We start from the raw sequence: 27,956 nt of genomic DNA on the forward strand, positions 1-27,956 counted from the left end.
TAACCCCGAGACTTAACCTTTAACCCTATTCCCTAAACCCTTAAACCTGTTACCTATTATACTTAACCTTATACGTCATCCCTATACCATTTGCCCTATTACCTAAACCCCTTTACCCTTTACACAAAGCTCTTCCCCTATACTGCAAACCCTTAACTCTATTCATTTTACCCTGTATCCTTAACCCCATACAGTTAACTCTTGTGCCTTATGTCCTATATCAGTAATAATTAAAGTACAGCTCGGGGGCCGCATGCGGCCTTCCTGACATTCTCATGCGGCTCCCTGCTAAACAGCAGCACTAGGCTGCTGTTTACTTGACTAACATGCAGAAAGATGTTAAGTTAACGGGCAAGTGTTATTTACACAATAACTGAAGTAAATGGAAAGAAGCCAATAAGGTGTCTTGTGCCGCTTAACATAAGGAACACATTCCTTTTTAAGACATCTTGCAACAAATGTGTAAAAATATGATGGTCTCTTCAAAATTCCAAAAAAGTATATTTCATTAACATGCAAAAGCGTTTCACCTTAGTACATCAGATTATATCAAAGTATTATTTATTTATTTTTTAAAGGGAGAGTTTTCAAAACTGAATGTAGAAACATTCATGCCTTCCCCAAGCCTAACCGCAATGGCAAGAGGCAAATGAGGTGCCACGTGGAACTGTCTGGGTGGCCTGGATTGTTTTTATACATGAACATTATAGTTTATTGAATCAAACACCAGAATAGGTTTTGTACAGCCCATATCCTGAACTCATGTATTTCAAGGTGCTTTTATGTGATCATGAAGAAAAAGGAGGCAAAGTGAAATAAAACAATAGCCTAGCATCACACAGTTTGGTCAAGTGAGAAAGCCGTGGATTGATCCCAGGTTTTCTGGTTTCACATTTTGCAGTCCTATTTCATTCTAATTCAATAAATAAGTTATTTATTTTTACACCTGACTCTCTCAAGGTTGGGGTAGCAAGCAGAAAATGCTCATTCCAAGGTGCAGCTTAACATAATATTGTCGGATATTGACTCTTCTAGAGGCTAAGGGCTTAAGTTAGAGGGCAGGATGGAAGGAAATCCTCCAAATTACTTTGACTCACTGATCACACTATGTACATGTTTCTCTTCCCCCATGCCCATCTGTAGGAAAGTACCATCTTGCCTGGCATGTTACCCCCATATTTCACTGTATATATGTTGTTTTAGTTGTATGTGTCACTGGGACCCTGCCAGCCAGGGCTCCAGTGCTCATAAGTGTGCCCTGTATGTGTTCCCTGTGTGATGACTAACTGTCTCACTGAGGCTCTGCTAACCAGAACCTCAGTGGTTATGCTCTCTCATTTCTTTCCAAATTGTCACTAACAGGCTAGTGACCAATTTCACCAATTTACATTGGCATACTGGAACACCCTTATAATTCCCTAGTATATGGTACTGAGGTACCCAGGGTATTGGGGTTCCAGGAGATCCCTATGGGCTGCAGCATTTCTTGTGCCACCCATAGGGAGCTCTGACAATTCTTACACTGGCCTGCCATTGCAGCCTGAGTGAAATAATGTCCACATTATTTCACAGCCATTTTACCACTGCACTTAAGTAACTTATAAGTCAACTATATTTCTAACCTTTACCTGGTAAAGGTTGGGTGCTAAGTTACTTAGTGTGTGGGCACCCTGGCACTAGCCAAGGTGCCCCCACATTGTTCAGGGCAAATTCCCCGGACTTTGTGAGTGCGGGGACACCATTACACGCGTGCACTATACATATGTCACGACATATGTATAGCGTCACAATGGTAACGCCGAACATGGCCATGTAACATGTCTAAGATCATGGAATTGTCATCCCAATGCCATTCTGGCATTGGGGAGACAATTCCATGATCCCCTGAGTCTCTAGCACAGACCTGGGTACTGCCAAACTACCTTTCCTGGGGGTTCACTGCAGCTGCTGCTGCTGCCAACCCCTCAGACAGGTTTCTGCCCTCCTGGGGTCCAGCCAGGCTTGGCCCAGGAAGGCAGAACAAAGGACTTCCTCAGAGAGAGGGTGTTACGCCCTCTCGCTTTGGAAAAAGGTGTCAGGGCTGGGGAGGAGTAGCCTCCCCCAGCCTCTGGAAATGCTTTGATGGGCACAGATGGTGCCCATCTCTGCATAAGCCAGTCTACACCGGTTCAGGGATCCCCCAGCCCTGCTCTGGCGCAAAACTGGACAAAGGAAAGGGGAGTGACCACTCCCCTGACCTGCACCTCCCCTGGGAGGTGCCCAGATCTCCTCCAGTGTGCTCCAGACCTCTGCCATCTTGGAAACAGAGGTGCTGCTGGCACACTGGACTGCTCTGAGTGGCCAGTGCCAACAGGTGATGTCAGAGACTCCTTCTGATAGGCTCTTACCTGTGTTGCTAGCCTGTCCTCCTTCCTAAGTAGCCAAACCTCCTTTTCTGGCTATTTAGGGTCTCTGCTTTGGGGAATTCTTTAGATAACGAATGCAAGAGCTCATCAGAGTTCCTCTGCATCTCTCTCTTCACCTTCTGCCAAGGAATCGACCGCTGACTGCTCTGGAAGCCTGCAAAACTGCAACAAAGTAGCAAAGACGACTACTGCGACCTTGTAACGCTGATCCGGCCGCCTTCTCGACTGTTTTCCTGGTGGTGCATGCTGTGGGGGTAGTCCGCCTCCTCTCTGCACTAGAAGCTCTGAAGAAATCTCCCGTGGGTGTGGGTCAACGGAATCTTCCCCCTGTAACCGCAGGCACCAAAAGACTGCATCACTGGTCCTCTGGGTCCCCTCTCAGCACGACGAGCGTGGTCCCTGGAACTCAGCAACTCTGTCCAAGTGACTCCCACAGTCCAGTGACTCTTCAGTCCAAGTTTGGTGGAGGTAAGTCCTTGCCTCCCCACGCTAGACTGCATTTCTGGGTACCGCATGATTTGCAGCTGCTCCGGCTCCTGTGCACTCTTCCAGGATTTCCTTTGTGCACAGCCAAGCCTGGGTCCCCGACACTCTAACCTGCAGTGCACAACCTCCTGAGTTGTCCTCCGGCGTCGTGGGACCTTCTTTTGTGACTTCGGGTGAGCTCCGGTTCACTCTTCTTCGTAGTGCCTGTTCCGGCACTTCTGCGGGTGCTGCTTGCTTCTGAGTGGGCTCTTTGTCTTGCTGGACGCCCCCTCTGTCTCCTCACGCAATTGGCGACACCCTGGTCCCTCCTGGGCCACAGCAGCATCCAAAAACCCTAACCGCGACCCTTGCAGCTAGCAAGGCTTGTTTGCGGTCTTTCTGCACGGAAACACCTCTGCAAGCTTCTTCACGACGTGGGACATCCATCCTCCAAAGGGGAAGTTCCTAGTCCTCTTTGTTCTTGCAGAATCCGCAGCTTCTACCATCCTGTGACAGCTTCTTTGCACCCACAGCTGGCATTTCCTGGGCATTTGCCCACTCCCGACTTGATCGTGACTTTTGGACTTGGTCCCCTTGTTCCACAGGTACTCTCGTCCGGAAATCCATCGTTGTTGCATTGCTGGTGTTGGTCTTCCTTGCAGAATTCCCCTATCACGACTTCTGTGCTCTCTGGGGAACTTAGGTGCACTTTGCACCCACTTTTCAGGGTCTTGGGGTGGGCTATTTTTCTAACCCTCACTGTTTTCTTACAGTCCCAGCGACCCTCTACAAGGTCACATAGGTTTGGGGTCCATTCGTAGTTCGCATTCCACTTCTAGAGTATATGGTTTGTGTTGCCCCTATCCCTATGTGCCCTCATTGCAATCTATTGTGACTGTACATTGCTTGCATTGCTTTCTATTGCTATTACTGCATATTTTTGGTATTGTGTACATATATCTTGTGTATATTTGCTATCCTCATACTGAGGGTACTCACTGAGATACTTTTGGCATATTGTCATAAAAATAAAGTACCTTTATTTTTAGTATATCTGTGTATTGTGTTTTCTTATGATATTGTGCATATGACACTAGTGGTACTGTAGGAGCTTCACCCGTCTCCTAGTTCAGCCTAAGCTGCTCTGCTAAGCTACCTTTTCTATCAGCCTAAGCTGCTAGACACCCCTCTACACTAATAAGGGATACCTGGACCTGGTGCAAGGTGTAAGTACCCCTTGGTACCCACTACAAAAGAGGCCAGCCTCCTACACCATCTTCCCCTTAACCCCTTTAACCTACCCGCAAAGTCCCACTCCTACCCAGCTGGCATCAATGTGGCCCTCGGGCACACCAAAGAACCCCTGGGAAAATGTTTGTGAGTAACCATGTCCTAAATCCTTAACCCCCTTCGCCCCTTTCACACTATCCTTACTTAAATATATTTTGGAAAACACGCACCTTGGAACATATTCCTTTTTCAAAGTGTTTAATTTTAGAGATAATATGTGGGAAGTGTTATGATTTAGAAGTATTAATTTTAAGGTTTTGAGGCAATACCACTCCTAGCTCCTCGCCACTCGCTAGGCAGTATGGTATCCTCTCCTTCCATGGCAACCCACAGAAGCTGAGCTTCAGCCACAGTCCTAGACATGTTCTGAATCTTGGGGTAAATATCACCTTAGTGCAGTGGTCTTCAAACTTTTTATTGCCTTCCCCCCCCGTGCTTTTCACAATTATCCTATTAAATTGACAATGTTTAAATTTGTCTAAATTTATTTAAACTTGGCAGTACAGTTCTGTTACCTTTTTAAAAATGCAATCAAATACTTGATTGCCAAACTAACTTGTAAATTATCCAGAGTGTGATTAAAGGAAATGAGGATGGAGGTTCTGAAGAATATTTAGAGCCCCTTCCCCAACATCTTCTTCCAGACAGGATATAAATGTCAAAACATGTCAGTGATGGCCCATTACAGAGCAGTTTACTGCCACTCATTTGTTTCTGCTTAAAACAAAGCCTGTTATCAGCATAATCCTTCTTTTGGACAGAGCCTGGTCCCCTCCTTGGGTTCACTTGAGCCCCCCGAGTTTGAAGGATCCTGCCTTAGAGGATCCTGTTCTTGGTTAGGCCTCCATAAGTGCCGGTGTAGCAGAGCTTCTCCAGAGGTAGAGACCAATACCATATACCGGCTCAAAGTGCCTGCTCTGCACATAAAGCTGGGGAATGTGCAGCAGACTGAGTTACCAGGTTCAAAGATCATAACCTCCCTCAGACTAGCGAATGCGCTTGTCGGCTTTGTTACCCAGCTGAAGGTGAGGCAGAGCAAAGGCAAGCTTGTCAAAAGTATGGATTCCTGCGGATGCGCTGCAGACTCCTCCTCTGGGGGGTCCTCAGCAGGACTCCTTCGGGAGGCGCTGCAGATCTCTCACCCAGCATGCATTAGCCTGCACACAAGTCGGATACCCGGAGTGTGCTTCGGATTATTTTTGAGTTGATTGGTGGGCAGACCTGCCAGACAAAGCGCAGCACAGGTGTTGGTCATAGTTTTGAGTTTAGGAAAGGCTCTTGGATAAATATATATTGCAACCAGAAACCTGACACAAGGCACAACTGCTATAAGGACTCAATCACAGCCACTGTGCCAGTTCAAAGCACAGAAACTTTGTAATGGCAGGGATCCACCATTGTGTACTGTCTGCAATATGTCCTTCTAGGGAACACAGTTCCATCCACGCAGCTGTAAGGCCAAAGGGACAACACACTCCAGGTGACGAAAGGGCCCTCTTTTATGACAGGCTGAATGGATTTCACCCAGAGGTGCGTGACAGGCTGAATGGATTTCACCCAGAGGTGCGTGAGGCGCTGGATGTATTTTTCCCAGAGATACTTGAATGATTTTACCAAGAGGTACTGACGGATTTTACCTAGAAGTGCGTGATTGATGTTAGCCGGAGATGCGTGATAGGCTGAATTAAATTTACACAGAGATGTCTGATAGGCTGAATGGATTATACCCAGAGGTGAGTGGCGGAGTCTGCTCCATAGGGCTTCACTTGAATTTCTTCCGCCACTAAATTTTATTCTCCTCGTAGCCTGACTGGGGGGGTAGGGGGTAGTAGCCACTGTATAATATCTATCGAGAGCCCAGCCCTCTATTAGTAAATAACAGAAAAGCACCTGGATCAACTCCAGGAAGCTGGCATGTGGCAATCTCATCAGTCGAAACCAAAGGTTCAGCCAGAAAGTTGAATGAAAGGGCAGCATGGCCTGTTAGAATAAGCAAGGACTTTCTTCCCTCCATGTAATCTTTAGTTTTGTGGTCTTCATGTAAACGTAGTCTTTATTTTCGTAGTCAATATTTTTAAATGCTACCCAAATGTTCGTTCATTTGGGGTTGTTCGTGCCAGAGTTTCAGGGTGGTATTAGCTCATAAGTAGGCCTTGGCAAAAATCACATATTTTACTTTGTGGAAATTACATAAAATGCACAAAAAATATGCAAAGTTGATTTCCCGCTTTAGCAGTTTGCACTGTATTTTAGTGTGAAAGGCATCCTCACATCCATTGAGCAGCATGACACACAGCCACTCACATTTGGCTTGTTCTTGTTCTTCCCGTGCTCCTGCAGTAGGATGTATACCCAAACAAAGTCTCAATTAAGCGACGCGGCGTAATGCATAATCTCAGTCATTTTGCATAACCATTGTAACAAAAAAATGTCAGAAATTACGCAAGATTATACCTTTGTAAATTACACTTCGTCTTGGCCTAGTCAATAGTTCAATTCAAATAGACAGAACAAAATGTAAAAATTGAATGTTTAAAAAAATATAGGTTTTAAAAATATGGGAGTCTGAAAATCTATGGCTGATGTTCAAAGACACCTCACATTAAATTCAGCTCAAGAAGAGGAAAGCATTAGGAATAGTGTTAGGTTACATGGGTCAGGAGGAAGGTAGAGGTTTAGGAATAGGGTTAGGTCATTAACTATCTAGGATTAAAGTTTGGTAATGGGGTGAATGTTGGGGTTATGATTAGGTGGTGTATTTTATGTTGCTTAACAGCATTGGGGTAAATAACGGGCTTACTCTTAGGGGTATATTCGATAGTAGCTTGCATCATGCTCATTTTAGGGTTACTGGTGGAGTCTAGGGCATGTATTACATCTTTCAATATGTTTGGTGTTGAGATTCACTATATGCAAATACATCCCTCGTGTAATTTTGCATCTATTAGACCCTGTGAGCCACTGTTAAACAGAAGAGTGTTTGTGCAGATATCTGAGATAGGGGTTATGTTAAAAAGCACAAACTATGGATCAAACCAAGGTCAATCGAAGTCCTGATGCAAAGTTCCTGTTGCAGGCAATAGGCCCAGCCACACAAGTGGTGCAGCGCTTTTATTGGCACCAGTGGGGCAATGCTGGGTGGTAGGGATTTTGTGGATTCCTGTGAGTTCCAGGAGTTTCCATCATAATTGTAGGGACAATGCATGATTTCAGGCAACGTTTGAAGTTTGCATGGCGTTGTGGGTAGAAAAACCCTTGTGGTATCCACACAAGGCAAACCACACCCTGGAGGCCCCTAGTTGTCTAGTTTTAAAAAATGTGGAAGTTTGCTAGGTTTTTCTTGGGGCCGCCTGAGTTTGGACCCAAAATCCACAGCTACCACTTTGCAAAATACATGCCTGTCTTGTATGGAAAATGTGATGTATCCGTGTTGTGTTTTGGACCATTTCCTGTAGCAAGCACTAGGCCTACTGACACAAGTGACGTACCATTTTTATTGGAAGACTTAGGGGAGCACTCAATGTAAGGAAGTTTGTGACTCCCCACAGATTCCAAAACTTTCCATCACTGAAATGTAAGGAAAATGTGGGGTTTTTCTTGGTCAAAGTTGGAGGTTTGCAAGGGATTCTGGGTAAAACAACCTTGTGAGAGCCATGCCGATCACCCCATCCTGCTTTCCCCTAGGTGTTAAATTTTCATAAATGTACAGGTCTGCTAGGTTTCCCTAGGTGCAGGGTGAGCAGGGGCCAAAAATCCACATCTACCCACTTTGCAAAAAATGAGTTTGAGTGGAAAAATGTGATGTATCCATGTTGCATTTTGGGCCTTTTCCTGTTGCAGGCACCAGGCCTACCTGCACAGGTGAGGTACCATGTTTATCAAAAGGCGTGTGGGAGCACAGAATAGTAGTGTATTTGTTACTACTATTTGAATTTTGCTTCCTTTGTGCCTTCCAAATGTAAGCCAGTGTGTAAGAAAGAAGACATATTGAAGAATATCCTCTAAATCATATGCTGGTATGGGTACCCACTAATAACCACTGTTCTTAAACTCCATATCCTGTACCCATTTCAGAAATCCATAGGTTACCTTGATACCTATTTTTCACTCTACATATTTCACCATATGAATTGGTCTATACTCCATACACAATGAAAAACCATTGTACGGTGCAGCTCAGTTGTCTCTGGATACCGCCGGCTCTTGGAGAACCTACAAAACCTATATCCTCACAAACAAAACAGTCTAGCGAATGAATTCGTGCATTGTTTTTGTATATCGGCCATTGTGGTAAAACGTTACAGATTAAAACACTGTCACACATGGCTGTTTTTTCCTACCCATGTCCAATATTTCTTTATTTCATCAGTTAGTTTCTATGGGAAAACTTTAAAGGATCTACGCATAAGACCCAATGCTGAATTAGGAATTTTGTCTTCTTTTCAGAAATATATAGCTTTCCTGAAGCACCCATGGGTTTCACACTGGTTTCCACCACATGGCAAGTTTTTATTTTCTCTCCACCTTGGTTTTTCTCCCAGATTCCATATTTGTTATGTTGCTTTGTTCTTTTCACACATTTTATACATGTACTGCACCATCTCATTAATTGTTGTACAGCGCTTTAGAGATTTCCAGTGTTCATGCAGTTAAGAAAAAAAACTGAAGATGCATGTTTTGGTACTTTTGCCCTTGTTAGGTGTTTTGTGGTTTCCTACCTTTGCTTCTTACAAGCACTGTCACGTGTACACATGCATACTTAAATAGATCAACCAGTTCTATTTCATGTTTTGGGCAGTAAGAGCTTTCTACCACCACCTGCTCGCTCCAGCCCACTTCAGAAGTGAACACAAGGCGTCCTTTTCACATTGATTAGCGCTGCTTTACAGATGCCAGTGGAATGCCATACCCAAATCTCATTGTGTCATCTCCAAGTTCATCTCCTTCTATCTTCTTGCGTTCTACCATTCGAATGCCCTCTCCTCGCAGTCAAGAGCCAAGCACCTTCAATAAACCCTAAAACATTACTTCTTCTGACGAGGCCATACCACCTTACTGGGAGGTTTAGAAGAATGATGGGTTGTCTGCTATAATTTTAGTCATGGAGCGCATTTTTTGCCATCCAACTAATAAACAAACTCATTCTATTCTAGTAACATTTATATAGAGCAAAAACTCTCCTGAGTAACTAGGGGCATTGCGGGTAGGGTGGGGTCAGAGTGGTGGGTTGCTTTGCAAAGGCATGCAGATTTGCGTGCTTTCAGAGCTTTTTTGGGAAGTCTGCTCCAGGGAGCATTGGTGGGTGAAAGGACAATCTCTCCATCTAGAAAAGTGGCTCTTTTTGTATGATCAGCCCCCAAATATTGACCAGATACAGTTGCTTTTTTGACTCTGTAGTGCACTGCAACCTGCTGTCCAGCCCAGTGCACATGCTCTGATCCCTCAAGTGTATATGTGCAATTGGCTAATCCCTGATCGGCATAGCTAACTTTCTTATGGGACCCTAGTATATAATACTCTTGGCCCCCAGGGCTAGTTTGTGAAGTGTCATCAGTGGACTACAGCGCTTGTGCCACCACTGTTATGAGAAAGTGAAAACAAAGCTCTAGGTCTGCCATTGCTGCCTAGTCTGGCAGGTTCTAAGCTGCTAACTCAACATGGCTAGGTTCAATCCTAATATCTATAAGTCATTAAGGAAGGCCTTAAATGCCACAAGCCAGGGTGCTGATATTAAAAATAGGGACACGTCGAAGTGATACCTCACATGTCTTGACAGGAAAAACTTGCAAGTGTCATTTTTACCGTAGTAAGGCTGGTTACCCCATTGCCTAATATGGAATGTAACTAGAAACACTCGTTATTTGGTAACTTCCATATGGAACCACTGATTATGGTACATATATGCTGCATTAAACCTGACTTCTTGCTGAAGTCAATTTTAAAGTAACAAGAGCCACAATTACCATTTTCTGCAAATCAGTAGGAATGTAGGGAAAGACTGCCTCAGTGAAGCCAGTGCTTATCACACCTTAGCCTGCCCGCACCTTTGTGGAGGCAGACAGGTTGGCATCTCCTTCAGCTGGGGAAAACCTGTTGTAGAACTGGTCTTCCAGGAGAAGATGTCTCATGCTGGGTACACCCTATGGGTGTGCCCAGAGCTCTACACAGGGGACAAAAACCTGAACCATGTTGGATGCAGGTAGAGGAGGAAACTCTGGGATTGTTTTTGGACAGAAAAGGAAGTGATTTAAAGTGGAAAAGGGTGCCCCATGTGAACTGTTGCCCCATTGGCTAGTAAGTGCTCCCCTCCTACAAACACAAAGTGGCATAAAAGTGGCGCCCCTAGCACAAAGTCCTCAGATCACTACTTGAATGGAAAGAAGACAGAAGGAGGGATGCCCTACTGCTCCCTGGACCAGCAATGAGAGGCTGCACCAAACACTGGACCCGCTGTACCCAAAGTGACCCACAAACATCTTTGCCTGCTCTACCCACTCATGGCAAGCACAGACGTGACTCCAATAGCCAGGTGGCTAACCTCCTGTTAAGTATCAGGACTACAAAAGCTAAGGAAGCCTGCACCCTTGAGAGCTCAGCTGCCCAAGAATGCCTGCCCGCCGCTGGCTGCAGAAGTGCACTTTTGGAGACCGAGTCATGACCTACGCGAGGTGTCCCTAGGTCATGGGACCCGTGGCTTAAGTCAAAGTGGGCAAGAAGTATTTTCTTACCAGCAAGGGACTGAGATTGAACTACAGTGATTAATGCTAACTTTGAAAGATCATATCTCCAGTGTCTGTCAAAATATGTATATCATGTTGGTGTCTTTTTAAAGATTAAAAATATTTTTATCAATTGGAAATCTTGTGTTCGCGCGTATGGACTATGATCTCCGTTGACTGGCATATTTCTGCCCAGTTGAACCGGTTTTCAGCTCTGATCTTCTGTTTATCCCCTGTTTCTTTTCACAGCAGGAACGGATTTCATACACCCCTCCCGAGAGTCCGGTTGCCAGCTACTCCTGCTCGACCTCTCCGCTTCATGTCCCAGGCCACCGAGGACTCAGGATGGAGGAGGACTTCATCAGGATGCCGCCGCACCTGCGTGAGTACATCTGAGACCCTGCCCTGCTGGGACATGGCACAGGTGATTGGGGATTCCCAGTCCAAACAAGGTGGCTTTATGTTCAGTGTCTATTCCAGGGGCTGTTTCTATAATCCACAATGCAGCAATGCTGGAAATTAATATTTGACTGACATGTTTCTGGAGGGAAAGTTTTTTTTTTTTTTTTTTTTGGCTAATTGTATTAAGTGGGCTGATGCATAGAGTACAACGGAGCAGTGTTATTTTGCGTGCCAAAATTTCATTAGAGTCTAACGCTGATGAGTTTGAAGTATTGGTTAGTGTTATCCTGTATGTGTGTCGTTGGGAAGTGGAACGCTAAATTAAATGTGCATATTCTGGCGTAGCTGCTCCTCTTTCCTGATTGTGCCAGAAAAAGAGGGCATGGAAATGGGTCCACCATACAAGGAGTTTGTGTCTTTGTGAAAGATCTCAGAAATTTTGGTGAGACAATGTTGAAACTGTTGGAGAGGAGTAGTTCTTGAGAGAAAAATCTTCAGTGACGCAGAAGCTATGAGGGTCGTATCTCTTGTCTTCAGCCCGAACGTTGCCCATGTCTACTTCCCCTGGTATTTTGGATATCAGCAATGGACATACTCTAGAGTGACCGTCTGGGTTCAGTAATATCACATAGAAATCTGGGTGCTCGGGGAGTAGCATTGCTTGAGCTTCTTTTACTACAGACATAGCAGATGATTTTGTACGAGTTGAGTTGTAAGCATGTCAAGTGCTTTTTAGTGCCGCCAAAGTGAGAACCGAAACGCTAGCGCAAGGTAGGACGATTAACTTCTTGAAACTGTTTCCTGAAACCAGACTTGTGACAGAGTTCTAACCACCCTAATCTAAATTGGGATAGTTCATCCCTTAGTTGTTGATGGAGTGATCAACAACTGGCCAGTCTTCCTTTGGAATTCCCAGTAATGATACTGAAGAAATCGTAGCTTGAAATAAAATGAATTGAGAATGGCTTTCTGGGTTTACCCAAGCCAACCATCTTGAGCCAAGCCTCCACCTTATGGTAAAAGTAGGTGTTTGTGTTCCCACGTCTAGAAGACATTTTCACAAGCTGATATGTCCGATGCAGAAAATTGCTTTGCAGTAATTCAAACTTTAGATGGCTAGACCAGGGGTCATTTCCATTCGCACTCAGTGAGATCATTTGTTAGAGCCAAAGCCTCTTTCTTTTTCAGGTCTTCTAGCTCGTGTTTGGCCACTATTAACAATGATTTAGAGGACAATCTTACGGCAACTCGTGGCTAGACATAGGAGTGCAAGACCTCATATGTAGGTAGTTTCATCTTTCTGTCTGGCTTCAAAGAGTTAATCCACTGTTGTGATTCTAGGATTCAAAAATATTAGGGTAAGGCAGTCGGGGTGAAATACCTTGGGAAGATGTATATAAATAGAATACAATAAATCAACAGCAAAATCTGCAAAAATATTTTTCCCATAAATGTGATACTGGGCTGAATACGTTACATTTTCTCCAAGTGCTCTTTTTGCAAACTGACATTTCTGACTCAATAGATGTGTTTATTTTAAAAGAAAATTACATGCTGAATTTGACAGACTGTTCTGCTTCTCATTATTCCAGATACTGCACTGCAGTGTTCCTATGGGGATTCAGTGTTTGCAGGACAAACACAGCAAATGCCTCAAAGGATATTGATTTGGAACAGTGCGGGCAGTATTCATCTTCAGTATTCTGTATGTTGCACCCTTGAGCAGCCTGGGGCTCTGCAGGACAGGAGTCCTCTGGGAATGTGCAGGATTTTGGCCCTTGGAAGTATTCTAAATTTGGGACACCGAGATGGCATCCCTACAAGAATACATTGGATGTGGGCCACTGCATGGGTCAGTTTTTCAGTGGGCATGTTTTGGGTTTAGTATAGATCAGGATCAAAGATGCATACATGGGATGGTCTACAGGCTCTGTGCTGTGATACTCGTGCCCATGGGCATTTCGCTGCCTAATTAAACACTGCTGCAGTTGTAGATGGCAAAATGCCTGAGTAGGAAGGGCATCGAGGCACGGTGTGCACCCCGCATTATCCCTTGTAGAAAAAAATGAAAGCGACAATCATTGAAGGGCAAACACTGGCGTCAGGAATGAGTCGATGTTTGTTTGCCTGCAGGCCACACGGGACACCGATACAGCAGTGAGTTTCTTTTAAACAGCCTCTGAGGTAGTTCGCCTTCTACGTTAGCAAACATGTCTTTGGTAATGGTAAGCATGTGCATCTCCTACAATCCTAAAAGATATCCAACCAGAGTCTATTTGTAAAAATATCCAGTTTTTCAAATAGTACTCCATTCAGTATTTGTTCCATTTCTGAGGGTCCAATTTGCTATTATTCAGTTTGCAAATGGTGCCCCATTTTTTCCTGACTGGAATAGTATTTTGCGACATGACCTAATCATAAGTAGTTCAGCAAAGAAAATTCTGAATTGCAGAATGACTTGCCTAATTCATATTCATTAAGCAGGTCACAGTTTGTGACACCATGCTATTGGCATTCACAGGGATGGTGGCCTACAAGGGTCAACAGCCTCCATATCTGTGATTATGTTTAAACAAAGATTTTTGATTTATTTTTATTTTTTTTAATGCAGCCCTTTTTCTCTAAAGCAGTGGTTCCCAACCTGTGGTCTGGGGACCCCTGGGAATCCGCGACTCCTTCTCAGGGGGTCCGCGGCAGCATAGAAAATTAGATAATACTAACAGATTAGGTCTCCAGCTTTCAGTAATGTCTCTGTGGGGGGGTCCCTGGATTCGAATTAAGATTCAGTGGGGGTCCCCGGGTTCCAGTAATGATAAAGTGGGGGTCCACAGAAGTCAAAAGGTTGGGAACCACTGCTCTAAAGGAAACACAACCGTGTAGTGTTTTATTTTTGTAAAACATTTCATTGAGAGTTGGCAGAAGTCCTATGGGTCTACTCTTCCTGAACCTTTTTTCAAGAATCACGTGGGGAAAGGGGTCCAAATGGGACCTCTTCCTCTTTCAAATCAGTTACCACACCAGCTTGGGAGCTGGTAACGTTTCAGTATTTTGCTACAAGATTACAGTCACAAAACATTGATACATCTGGGTCAGAATGGCTATTTGGAAGGGATCCACACAACACTCCCACTCAAAACTGAGAATCTGCAACCATTTCCAAACCTATTAAGTGAACGTTTTTGAATCACTGAATGGGTGGGTTATTACATTTGAAAAAGGGTTTCACCATTCACTATCCCTGTGAATTACCAAATCAGAGGAATCCCTTTGTACATGAGGCCCTTGGGGCTGCATGTAACTGTTACTCAGTTTAATGTTGCTCACTTTACGGTATTTGGGTACATTGAAGGCTGAGTATGTCTTGCCAGTATTGCAGATAGCAGAAGGGGTCACCAGCGAGTGCTCAAAGCACCGCCCATTCTGCAGATGGGTAGCGTTTTATAATTCCTTTCGAAGTGTAGATGGGACATATCCTTCTGTTCATGACTGTCTTACCAAGTTACTCTAGAAAATGTCAAATAGCTGAACTTTCCGTGTAGTGCCCACTGCAGCGGAAGATGGCAGAAGGATTTGCCCACAAAAGCGTTTTCCGCCTGAAGGTGATAGCGTCCCTTGGTGCCCTGTGGGGCATAATGTACTTAACTGGTCCTCGCTGAGCAGTGCACTTCAGGCGCGTGTATATGGCAGGTAAAGTGGGAGTACTCTTTGGGGCCGGGTAATATGCGGATTCTGTCTTTTAAGTTAGAATATGGCATCTTGTGAAGTGTTACTCAAATATGGAATGTGTGTTTTTGTATTTGGGATGTGAGGGGCCTTAAGTTTATGAGTCATAACGTCTATGTCTGTAAGGAGTATTTGGTACCCGTAGTGAGTGATCGACACACTGTACAGGATGTCTTACAATGTAAGTTACAGTGTATAAGCGCAGACTGTTTCAACAGTGAGTGACCAACTGTTCAGAAACTCCCTCCTATGCCAGCCACAAGAGAAGCACTTCATAGACTATACTGGGGGTATCAGTGACCCGCCAAGCAGCAGGGGGGAGGGGAGTGACTGTGGTAGCGGGTTGCAGCGGTATCCAAGCTGCCCTGCAGGTACTAACAGTGGGCCCCTCCCTTAGTGTAAAGCCATATTATAAATGCCAAAAGCTTACCTGTACAGAATTTGTATTGTTTCATGCCATTGACTAATCTGAAAAGATTTTCAAATGGTCACTGGTATACATAACATGGAAACTGTCCTGTTCCAAATCACAAACCATGCACAGAAAATAATTCTTGTGCAGCACGGCTGGTTTTGATGGTCAATAATTCACTGATTTGGGTAAGTTAATTGTGATTACAAATCTATAGATATATACTTTTTCTGGACGTGTACAAACACAGCCATTGTGTCCCTTGCGGTATACGTGATCCTCTTGAGCTGATTGTGGCTCCAGTAATGTTGTTGGGGGACAAAATGAATACCTATATGTGTATGACGTCATTGTGTATGGTTTGGAATCTGTACATCTGAATGAAGGGTTAACTGTTCAAAAATCTAAATTGTGATTTGCTAATTGCGATCCTTACTGAATCACAGTTAGGAAATTGCAATTCCTCATCTACGAACGCTGACATGTTTGAAATAGCGATTCCTAGTGGGTTGCAAATGAACCTACCTCATGGATATTAATGAGGTAGATTGCAATTTGCAACCCATTAGGAATCCCAGCCATCATAGGGATGGTGGTCTGCGGAGGTCAGCAGACTACCATGTCTGTGATTGCTTTTAATAAAGCAATCTTTTTTGTAATGCAGTGCTTTTCTTAAAGAAAAACTGGATGCATTTAAAAAGAAAAAAATGAAACTGATGTTTTATTTTTTGAGAGTATGCCTGCTCTGAAATTTTTTTTTTTTTTTTTTTTTTTAACATTTTCAAAGGAGAAGGGGTCCCAAAGGGACCCCTTCCGCTTTGCGAATGGGTTACTACCAGCTTTAAACTAGTGGTAAATTAATACTATTGTGCGATCAGAATTTGGTCGCAAAACAGTAATCCAGTAAAACTGGATGCATTTAAAAAGAAAAAAATGAAAGTGATGTTTTATTTTTTGACAGTATGCCTGCTCTGAAAAAATATATATATTTTTTTAACATTTTCAAAGGAGAAGGGGTCACAAAGGGACCCCTTCTCCTTTGTGAATGGGTTACTACCAGTTTTAAACTAGTGGTAAATTATTACTATTGTGCGATCAGAATTTGGTCGCAAAACAGTAATACATACCATACTGTTTCAATATTAGAAGGGACGCCCTAAACACTCTCCTTCCACATATCGAAACACCAACACAAATTGCAATTCAGTAACAGGTTACCTGCAAAAATGCTTTGTACATCTGGTCCCATGTCCCATGTCCCTTACAGTATACAATATTTCCATCAAGAAAGAAACAATCCCCTGTGGCCATTGACACACAAGACAATTACTGCCTGCCCTCAATCAAGAGTTCTCTCCCCTGTGTCAAGTAACAAAAATGTACCTTTGTTTTGTAGAGACATTTTTCGACATTCTTGTTTTCATACTTTTTGACTGCAGGTGTAAATTTGGCTTGCAGGTGTAAATGTTGTTTGTGCAAGAGTCTTATCTCCTCACACAAATAGCACAGGAGAATTTGGTAATATAAAAACACCATACGAAACCTTAGGACCATTTGTAGCTGGATGTTGCAACAGCCTGATTTGTACGAAATCAGGAAATGAACAACCACTTCCAGACTGGTTCAGTAAATTGAGGGTACCCTGCCTGGTTTTAGGATATGGGTATTGATCCCTGAAGGTCCTTTTCAGTGCTTGTCCATTGAGGCAGGTCCGCAATTCTGCATACTGGACTTTTGCAGTGTGGGGCTCTACGTATGCGATATTCGCTGACATACAACTCATTGCATGTTCTGTGCTTTAGAGGTTGGATTTTGGGATCAGTGACACACAGTGCTGGAAAGTAGGGGGTATCCCCCTGGATCCCGGTTCCAGCATCTATTTGTGGCCCAGATCTGGAATCCGACCGACCCAGCGAAACATGCTTAATTTGTCCTGGTTTTGTTTTCCGACGCTCACTGGGACATAATTCTGCGGCACCCGCACGTTGTCTGTGTTCCGTTCAGAGCAGCAACAACCATCCAGCTTGGTCCAAAACGAAGGCCTGAGTTAAAGGGCCATTAGCCTTCCCTTGGTTCAAGTATCATGCTGGCTGGGAGCCACCTGGAGCCTAACACGTAGACCGCATGACAATGGAAGGAAACAAAGCTCTCAGCTTGTTATCACTTATACTTTAGAGAAACTATTGAAGACAGATTTTTAACTGTGTCCAACTCTTTATATAAGAGATGTGCATGCACTGTTAGAAGGCAAAGTTCATCTGTTTGTATGAGTAATTACACAAATATTGGTTTAGAAGACACCTCCTTTTGTTTTTATTTAATTCTTTCATACCAGTGTAGGATGTCTGAGCACTTTACGTCACACACAGAGGCACAATAAATCATGTACTCAATGTACAGGAAATGTTAAATAAGACAGTGAGGGTTATAAGGTGTAGGAATCGCATATCACCTATACTTGCAGATGGTATATGTAAAGAGTGAATATTCAGGAGGAACACAAAGTCAGGATAGAAAACGTTATGCAGTGATTGTGTTTGTCTTTGCTAACAAGGCTTTGTTACTTTCAAATAGATTCTTCTTTGCAATCTCACAATAACAACAGATTGAGAAAAAAAAACAATAAGAATCTAAACCCATTAACCTCTATGCTCCTGTAAGTCAAAGTTGTGACTGGGCAAACCACGAAAGTCCCCCAGATCTGTGTTAATCACTAGAGTTATAATCCCCTCAAAACTGCTGTGCACACAATCATCTCTACAACACTTGTCCTACGCCTTTAAGATACTTCAACAGTACAGCTCCTTTGTGACCAATTAAGTAATCTAGAACAGATTTACTGTCATGTTTGTCCTTGTTGCCAATTTCTTTGTAGCAGATTGGTTAAAGAAAAATATATAAGTTGACTGTCGGGCTGTTTTCAAGCTCGGCCCCTTGTGACTCCACCCGCTTTCCACCACTACACCTTGACCCCCCAATGGATGAGCTCCCATAGTAAGTTTTTCCATTTCCAGCACTGGAGGCACCACTGCTTGCCAAGGGATGTGCGGGCAGGAGCTGGGATTCCTATAAAGCGGGCTGGATGTGGTGGCATTCAAAGGTGGTATTTAAGCATGGAGGAGTGTTCATCTTTATGTTCCCTGCAGTAGAGTGTGAGTGAGACAATTTTAGTGTCTTGGAAACTGGGGAATGAGACAAAACGCAAACCTCACCAAGAGCAGGGAGAGTGGAAGGATTTTACTGTTGTAATGGAAGCAACATTTTGGCTTCTGCCTCTCCAGCATGGGTCCACATGAGCACCTTGTATTGGGGTTCTGACCTTCCCATTCCTGACACCCTAGGCAGTCCTCTTCCCTGGCCCTAGAACTGTCCTGCAATATCAAAATGGCTTTAGTATAAGATGCAGGGATCGGTCTAGGGAGCTGGATTTTCCTAGTCAAAAGTGCAGTCAAAAACATAAGTAAACCATGGTTCTCCATGGTGGACCGTCTATAAACCATTAATCTTAATTTACTCTATAAAATAAACAGGTTAGCCTTTCTCTCTTCTCAAAAAGACGTCTGCCAAGTTTTGCATGATGGGGGGGCACAGGTCTTTTAAGCACCATGGCCTAACCAATGCATTAACAGCTGGCAGGAGGCTTCACTTGCTGGTAATGGTATTTGGTGTAAGGGAGCTTGTAGCATGAGTCAACCTGAAAATTCTAATGTGCATTTCATAATCCAGAACGGAATATGATTATATAATATTACAAATTCACCTTTGTAGTGCTTTGTTAATGAGAGTGGATGTGGTCATTCGTGGTTTTAGTACACATAATTCTGAGTCAATTGTCAATGTAGAGTTTGGGATTCTCGGCCAATATTCCAAGGTGAATAGTGCCTAATTCCTGAAGGAGCAATAAATACTGAAACCCGGAGTTGCCTCTAAAGAGTCATACCTTAACAGTCTCAGCTTAAAATGCATTTCTTTACATGCCTATCTAGCAACCACGTGAGATGGTCTAGGGATCAGATATAGGAATTAGACAGCAACCTGAAATTGGAACAAGTAATGCTTTGCAATAAAAAGAGGACACATTGAGGGGCTGGTTGCAACATAGGTGAATGACCTGAAAAGTAGCTATATTTAGTGCTGCATTGGGCAGGGAAATGAGTCGCACTTGTGGGCAATAGCTTCTTGTGGCCCCTGCTTGCTTCCCCAAAGATAAAGAGTTTAGGACTCCCGGGATAATAGATGTCATTGTTGAATTTCTTCAGAGCACACACTATGAACAAAACTGACAGAACTGGATATTTTCCTTCGTTAACGTAGGAGTGTCCCTTGCCCCTTATCTGCTGCGTTAGCATCATTATTTCTAAATCTGTGTTGTTTCCTGGGCTTTTGAATGGAGACGTTGTCGCCATTCAGAACTTCAAGCGCGCCCAGAAGTGCCCGCTGAAAGGCAGCGCTTTCAAAACAAATGCAAAATAGGTAAATATAGACACAAAATAAAAGCGGTGCTCTGCCTCGCGCCCCTAGAGAATGTGGACCCGGCGCTGCTGGCACATTCCAGCCACGCAAGTCGGGGGGCGTCTGCAGGTCGGTGCTGAGGAGGCCGCGGCCTGCCCGTGCCGCGCAGGGAAATTTCCTTTTTGGGGAAGTTGCTGCGAAGGAATTTCCTGTGTGGGCAGACAGAGCTTCCTGACTCGGAGGCTTCTTGGAAGGGAGAGCGCCTTTCAGAATGAAATGACAAATGAAAGACACGCGGTTCTTGAAAACATGCTATTCAGGACGGAGGCACCGCGCGCCGTTTCTGTACCCACGCAGTGGGCAGAAGTTCAAGTATGAGAGCAGCGCGCGTGCTCTGGCCTGTCCACAGCCCCCACCCTCCCTCGGGCCCAGGGAGTATTAGAAATCTGCAGCGACGCTCCCGCCCTGCTGCCTTTTCTCTCAGTTTTCCACATTATTCTTCTCATTCTGGGTATGACTATCAGCTCACTGCGCTGGAGGGAATGTACGGTCAGTGCATGCTCTGTAAATAAACAAATGTAGCCTCCATAGTGTTCCTTAGTAGCCCTTCGCCGACCCTGCTGAATACTTAGTCGTTATTCCACCTCACCACCTCATGCACATTTCTTACAGTCTGCACTTCGTGTCTCTTAATTTTGTTCTTCCAGATTTTCCCACCCTGCTTTTTTTTCCCTTTTATCACTGTTTATTAGCTTTTGCGTTTCCCTTATTTGTCCTTTTTTGTGCTTTTCTCTTGCTCTGGCTCAAAGTCTGATGATGAAAAAATAAGGCATGGTCTCAAAAAATGACTGCTGGTGCCGCCACTGGCAATAACCGGTGGAGATTAAGCACTGCCTACATACCTGTGAAAAATCTGTGTCTTCGTGCAGTGGGAAGCTAAGATTGCTAGATCCAACCCTTAAATAACTGAGGGGAAAAAAACACAATCACAGAGCAGGTACGTGCATAGGCCCACCCTCCCCTGACTTACTTGTGACCAGTTCTCCAACTGGTCAAGGCCCTTGCAGACCAGCCACGAGGCACCCTTCTTGCCTCTCTTCCTCTTACTCTCTCCTTTTCCTCTCTCTGTGACTTTTGTGCCACTTCTCTTGCTATTTGTACCTTTTCTATCGCTCTTTGTGCCTTTTCTCTCCTTCTGTGACTTGTGTGCCACTTCTCTTGCTCTGTGTGCTTTTTCTCTTTCTCGTTTTACCTTTTGTTACTCTTTGTACTATTACTCTCGCCTATTTGCCTCTTCCCCACTTCTCTGATCTCTTTGTGATCTGTGTTGCTCTTTCTGTGACCTTTTTGTCGTGTCTCTCCATCTTCTCTGAGTGCCCCTTTCCTGCACTCTCTGTGCTCCTTACCTGTCCCTCGCACCTCTCTCCCTCTCTGCCGATGTGCTCTGCATAAGCCACATCCACCCACCCGCTACTCCTTCCAGCACCTACTTAATGGCAGGCGCAAGCCCGTCTGCACCCAACCACGCATGTACTGTGCTTAGGCCAGAAACCCAGTCCCTCTCCTTTGTACCCTGTACCCAGTACGTTAACCACCCTTTGTGGGCGCACCACACAAAAGAGCCGCTTCACCTTTTCCCTCTGCCGCTTCACCTGCACCACCGCTCCTGCACCTCCAATCAAGAACATACTCAAAACACTGAACCCTACACACGCATTCTTCCTCCTAGGAGACCTCAATTTCCATCTAGAAGACCGGACCGACCCTAACTCAGCCACTTTTCTCGACAGGCTTGGAAACCTGGGACTAATCCATTGTGTCAGAACCCACCCACGCCACCAGACACAGTTTAGATCCCATTTTCACAACCTTCAACATCACGATCAACACACCATGACCCACTGCATGGACCGACTCCACCATAGTGAGTTTCATAGTCAAAATCCCTCAACACAGAAGGAGCCCCACAGCAGGCTGTTCACACCAACACTGAAACAGCCGAACAGAGGTTGATATGATGTCCAAGCTCCACGAGAACAAACCAGACCCCATGGGCCTCCTGGCACATGACATCAAAAACTCCAAAAGTGCGCCACCAACTGTGCCAACACTCTGGCCCCCAAGAAACTAAGCCACACAGCAAAAACTAGAGCACAAGCCAGCTAGTACACGGAAGACTACAGAATGACTAAGCGGCACTGCAAACAACTAGAACAGAAATGGAGAACCAGCAAAGGGGAAGTGTTAAAAGATGCTTTCAAAGCCACCCAGAGAAGGTACCACCAGCTAATATGAGAAAACAAGAGGAAGGCCCTAGTCAAATGAACACATGCCAGCTCCAACAGCAACAAAGGAATTTTTGCTATCATTAAAGATTTCACCACATCCATAGCTGCCATAGGCAACATCAGCCCTTCGCAAGATATGTGTAACAATCACTCAGACCTCTTTTACAGTAATATCACAACCCTATACAGCAACTTTGCCCGGCAGCCAGACCCACTGACTCTCCAGACACCTCCCAGTGATGAACGAGACCACATACTCACCACATGGGCCACCATCAGCACAGAGGAAACCACAGCAATCATAAAGACGATACTCTCCCGGCCCCCTGGGGATCCAATCCCCATCACACCTTTGCCAAAGGGCAACCCATAACAGCTAGACCCTCGCTGCCAACATCACCACTTCCATCAATACAGCCACTTTTTCGGAACCATGAAAACATTCAGCCGTCCTCGCACTCCTTAAACTCTCAGCTGACCCAACCAAACTCCCCAACCTTGCTTCCCTACCCAGCCAAAGTCTTTGAAAAAGCCGTTAACAAGTACCTCTCCGACTACCTCACCAATCAACAGGGGGGGAAATTGCAGCCCTCATCCTCTTAGCAGACTTCAGCACCATCTCCCATCCCATTCTAATCCGAAGACTTCAAGAGCAAAGCATCCATCGAAATGCCTTTGAATGCATCTGCTCCTCTCTCACCAGAAGAACCCAAACCATCAGCATGCTCCCTACTCCTCTGAAGCACAAGAAATCATCTGCAGAGTCCTGCAGGGCTCCTCACTCAGCCAGGCGCCCTTCAACATATGCATAACTCCACTGGCACATGCCATACTGACTTGCAACATAAACATCCTCATGCTGATGACACCCAGTTGGTACTGTGTCTCTCTAACAATACGCCAGGAACAAGTTCACCACATGCATGATATAAGTGGCCTCCTGGATACAATTCACCTGCTTCAAACTGACCAGCTCACAAGGAGACTGCAGACTGTTCAAAATGCAGCAGTCCAACTAGTTCTCAAACTCGCACTCTGAGCCTACATCACACCATACCTTTGGAAACTTCACTGACTCCTGATACAGAAGCTACAGACTCCTCACCCACCCCTACAAAGCACTCCACAAGACAGGCCCTGCCTACCTGAATAGCCACATTAATTTCCACCAACCTTTCAGACACCTCCGCTCTGCTGGTCTCTCACTAGCACGCGTCCCACTCATTTGCCAAAGCACAGCACAAGGTGCGCCTTCTCATAGTTGGCTCCAAAAGCCAGAAACAACATTCCACCACACATCAGAGCTTCCTCCTCTGTTCTTGACTTTCCCAAGAAGCTGAAGACCTGGCTTTTTGAGTAAGCCCTCCAGGGCTAACTTCATACACCAGCTACAGAGCACCTGAATACCCTCACGAGTAATACGCATTGTATAAAAACACTGATAACATAGCAGAGCTGAACGTCATCTCTCCACTTATTACCTGCTTTCTTACCACACAAAACTGTGATGGTTACCAGCTACCTCCTGTCCAATCCCATTTTATGTGATATCCATAATTACAGAATGCATGAACAAGGTTACCAGATGACATACTGCCACAAAGAACACCCAGTGCCTAGTGTAATGTTCCCACAAAAACATTTATGTGGTGTTAGGGTATATAAATCTACAGATGTCAAACTATCTGTTTGACTTTTACCTTTTAATGATCATTCAGCTGTAATGTATGTTGCGCCAACAAGAACGGAAGTTGTTTTTATTCAGTCGTCCCTGTAACAACTATTTCCCGTCCAATATTTCCTTGTACATACCGTGGTGATCTAGAACTTTAGTTCAGATGGATCAATTAAGGTGAACAGGGACTACCACTCTCAGAATGCACTTGATTATTACATTAAAACCAAGGTGTAGAAAATGGAACCCTTATGTCATCTTGTGACCCACTCCACAGACTCACACGTGTTCATACACAGGTTGCAAGATCCAACCCCACCCCCCCTTGCTGGCTCCATCAGAGAAACACATAACCCCTGAGCATGTGAACCATTATGGTGAAATGGAACAACCAAGGACAGATGCAAGTGCGGTCTGTCTTCGAAAGGACACTTCAGTGTGTCTGCTTAGAGATCACAAAAGTTGCAACCACCTAGCAATATCACCTTGCAAAACTACTCAGACAGACAAACCTGTTCCTCTTTGTCACCACTCCTAAATTACAGATGCTCTTGAATGTACCACCTCAGCCCTTTTGTGACCTAATAGTCAAATTTACCATGACCTACGAACCTTCCTCCTTCCCGACCGCTACACAGTGTGAGGATTACCAACTACCAAGAATGCATATTCTTGATTCTACCTCATGCCTCACTTTTCCATCATTGTACATTTACTTTCTCTTTATCGCACTTGTGCAAGTGTTTTTTTATCCCTGCTTTCTCCCCGTCTTAACATGTTCTGGCTTGCCCTGCCTCCTCATTTCTCCCTTTGCTTTCTCTCATTTGTTTTGCTTCAAAGTTTACTGATGAAAAATAATCCCTGGTCCTGAATAATGAGAGTTATTTTCCACCACCTGCGATCATTGGCATAAAGTAAGCACTGCCTACATACCACACGTACTACACCTGAAACAAATATACCGCCTCCATGACCGAAGTTGCCAGCTGGCTGAAGAGCAGCTGTCTCAAACTCAACACCAATAAGGCAAAAGTCATGATCTTTCGGAAGAACACCTCACCCTGGGACTTTAACTGGGGACCGACTGAACTAGGACGCACCCTGAGAACCCACACCAAGAATCTAAGGATTGTTGTCACTGACCGCAAACCTGACATGACCCCCTAAGTCAAAGCCGGTACAGTTCCCTACTTCCACACCCCCAAGAGGCTGAAGAAAATCTTCAAATGCATTATGAGCTGCATGTACAAAACTGTCATATACACTCATCACATGTAAGCAGTGCTGCGGGAACACCCTCTACATTGTGATCAGCAAACCACTAAGCATAGAACTACAAACCATTCCGAACCTGTCAACCAGAAGCACTTTCATCCTCCTCCAGCAGTACACACATCACACCGCATCTCAAAGAGCTCCACTGGCTTACAGTACACAAGCGTGCACAGTTTAAACTCCTCACTCACACCTTCACAGCACTACACAACAACTGGCCCAGCCTACTTCAATAGCCGGATCCCCTCTCACAAACAATCCAGACACATCTGCTCGGCTGGACTCTCACTGTGAAATATACAAAGAATCAGATCTGGTGGTCGGGCTCTCCTACTACCTGCTTTACGCGTCCGATCCACTGTCCCACTTCTTGAGTTCTGCAGGAAGCTGAAGACCTGGCTCTTCAAATAACCCCTCCTGCCCCAAGTCTAGGCTAGACTCATATGTGCTGAGTGCCAGGGTACCATCCTGGTGATAGTGCGCTAAAATAACCCTCATAACGTACCTGCGGAAAAAAGCTGTCTCTTTATGAAGCACAGAATTACGTTTGTTAGATGCAACCTTCAAGGGCAGTAGGGAGGGAAGAGTGTATTTTAATCAGAAAATCTCTGATAATCTTCAGAAAATCTCTGATCGTTCACTCAATAGTGAAAGCTGCCCTCAATTATAAGCGGTCATCTGTCGGGGACAGGCCGTGGTTCTCGGGTGCCCACCCCCAGCGGTGGAGCCAGTCCTGACATTTTGAGTAGAGCCCATCCTGACCTATCCCTGTGGATACCTCAGCCCTGCCTTTGTATCTTTAAACATCATTACCGGTCTGTCTCTGTCCAGAACCACAAAACCACAGTACCACCTTCAGGTTTCTGCACTTCACTGTCCCCAATAACAAAATATTTGCTTTGCTTCTTCGTGGTCTGTGTGTTATAGTAGCTGTCGGGCTGGGCTTCTTGTTTACGTCCTTCAATGAACTGTTTTGTTTCTACAGTTCATCTGGCTTATTGTGGTTCCGAACTTAGTGTAATTTAGTGGTGAACATACCTGCTTTCAGGCAGCTATTAAGTAGTTGTGTGCTATCAGTCCCTAAAAACACTAATTTGCAATGTATAAAATGGCATTTCAAATAAAGCGCCATGGCCGTTCCAAAAGCCAGTGCTAATATTGCTATTCAGAGTACAGTATGATGTAGCCGAAAAAGCAGCAAGTGTTGGCTGCCTGAATGTGGGAGGCAACAACCACGTGCAACTGGCAGTGGCCCCAGTGTTGGGCTGCTGTACATTGGTTGGGTCAGTGTGTATCTGTGCTGCGCTCCCAGGGTGGCATATTCCACCCTCCTGCCCTGTGCTGCATGTGAGATGTTGTGACACTTGCCCCTTTAAGGGAGGTGAGCTGCAGCATATGGGGGCTGGGACAGTAAAAACAAAGGGGAGTGGCCTCATGCTATGCGTTTTCATGCACGTAGAGAGAGCTTTGCTCACCCACCGACCACTTCTATAAAAAATTAGGACCTGATCTGCAAACACAATGGGCCTGATTACAACTTTGGAGGAGGGTGTTAATCCGTCCCAAATGTGACAGACATCCTACTCACCATATTACGAGTTCCATAGGATATAATGGACTCGTAATACGGCGGGTGGTATAGCCGTCACATTTTGGACGGATTAACACCCTCCTCCAAAGTTGTAATCAGGCCCAATGTGTTTAGGAGCAAAATCAGGATTGGGACATTTGGGCAGAACCGTTGCAGTTTTAAGGCACCAGTGCATTTCAGTCTCTTCCAAATTAATCTTGCCCACAATTCTTGTTGCCCGTCATGTCCATAAACATTTTGTGAATTCGTTCAAATCTGTAACTTTGGCATGAGTAGCTTCGCTCTGGCAGGAGATCTGCAGGTGAATACCTCTTGACAAGCGGCTCATTTGCATACCAGGAAGATTTGTTTGTCTTTCTATAGCCCGTCCTGATAAGGAGGCCACATGGTTGAGAGCAGAGAAAAATGCTTCCTTATATAGGCGTGTTAACTGTTTGACAAACACAGCATATGTTTCACGTAAGGGCCCACGGTTTGCTAAAACTCTTACTGCGAGAGCCTTTAACAAGCAATAGCTCTATGCATGAATGCAAATAATTCAGTAACCATCTGCTATAATAGATGGTCCCACCTGCCAACAAAACATGAATCGGGCTGTTGTGGGCGGGAGTGAACTAAATTACCCAAAGTAACAATGTTTTGGCTGCCAAATGAATTTTCAAGGCAAATTGGTAATCAGTTTATATTCTTAAACATAATCTTGCTTATAACTCGAGCTAGGATTTCGACATTTTCCCTTATGTTTTTCATCGCATACATTAAATATTATTATCTCTAACAATGCAACGATTGCTGCAGCCGAGGTCCCTTTCTCAGTTTTGGGAAAAGCATTTCATTTTCCACTACCGAAGGATACTTGACTTGAAGCAGTGGGGATATGTACTCCAGCCTTGGCTTAGCATTCAGAGGCTCAGGTGCAGTGGGAACACCGCAAAGTTAACAACCCGAGAGACTCGACTTCACACTAAATTTAAATGTGACAGAAACATCTGTGATCTGCCTCCCTTAAAAGGAAGGAATGAGGCTTCAACGAGACTAGTAAATTCTGGAGATGTGAACATACAAAAGATCACTCTTCCAGGTTCTCGTGCTGCCCAGTGCAGAAAGCCTCTTCTGGAATGTCGCCGTAGAAGACATTTGTCTTGTGAATGTTGAGTCCATCAAAACAAGCAAGAGACAACAAATCAAACTATGGATGTAAACCGTGAGGGCCCAAATGCCTTTTTATCAGGGAGCCTTTGAATGATGACAAACAAATA

General features: G+C 44.7%; 1 protein-coding gene across 6 annotated transcripts in view; it reads left to right on the plus strand.

Moving 5' to 3' along the window:
• Nucleotides 1-27,956, plus strand: part of ETV6 (ETS variant transcription factor 6) — a 173,078-nt gene that overhangs the window by 34,501 nt on the left and 110,621 nt on the right. For 3 of the 6 annotated variants that reach the window (XM_069228008.1, XM_069228010.1, XM_069228006.1), the window contains exon 2: nt 11,129-11,261. In XM_069228008.1, the coding sequence (XP_069084109.1) occupies nt 11,129-11,261 (133 nt within the window). Of the gene's footprint in view, nt 1-11,128; nt 11,304-27,956 lie in introns of all 6 variants that reach the window. The other 3 variants (XM_069228009.1, XM_069228007.1, XM_069228011.1) reach the window with 2 other exon arrangements.

Source organism: Pleurodeles waltl, chromosome 4_1 (genome assembly GCF_031143425.1).
Source record: "Pleurodeles waltl isolate 20211129_DDA chromosome 4_1, aPleWal1.hap1.20221129, whole genome shotgun sequence".
NCBI classification, from domain to species: Eukaryota; Metazoa; Chordata; class Amphibia; order Caudata; family Salamandridae; genus Pleurodeles; species Pleurodeles waltl.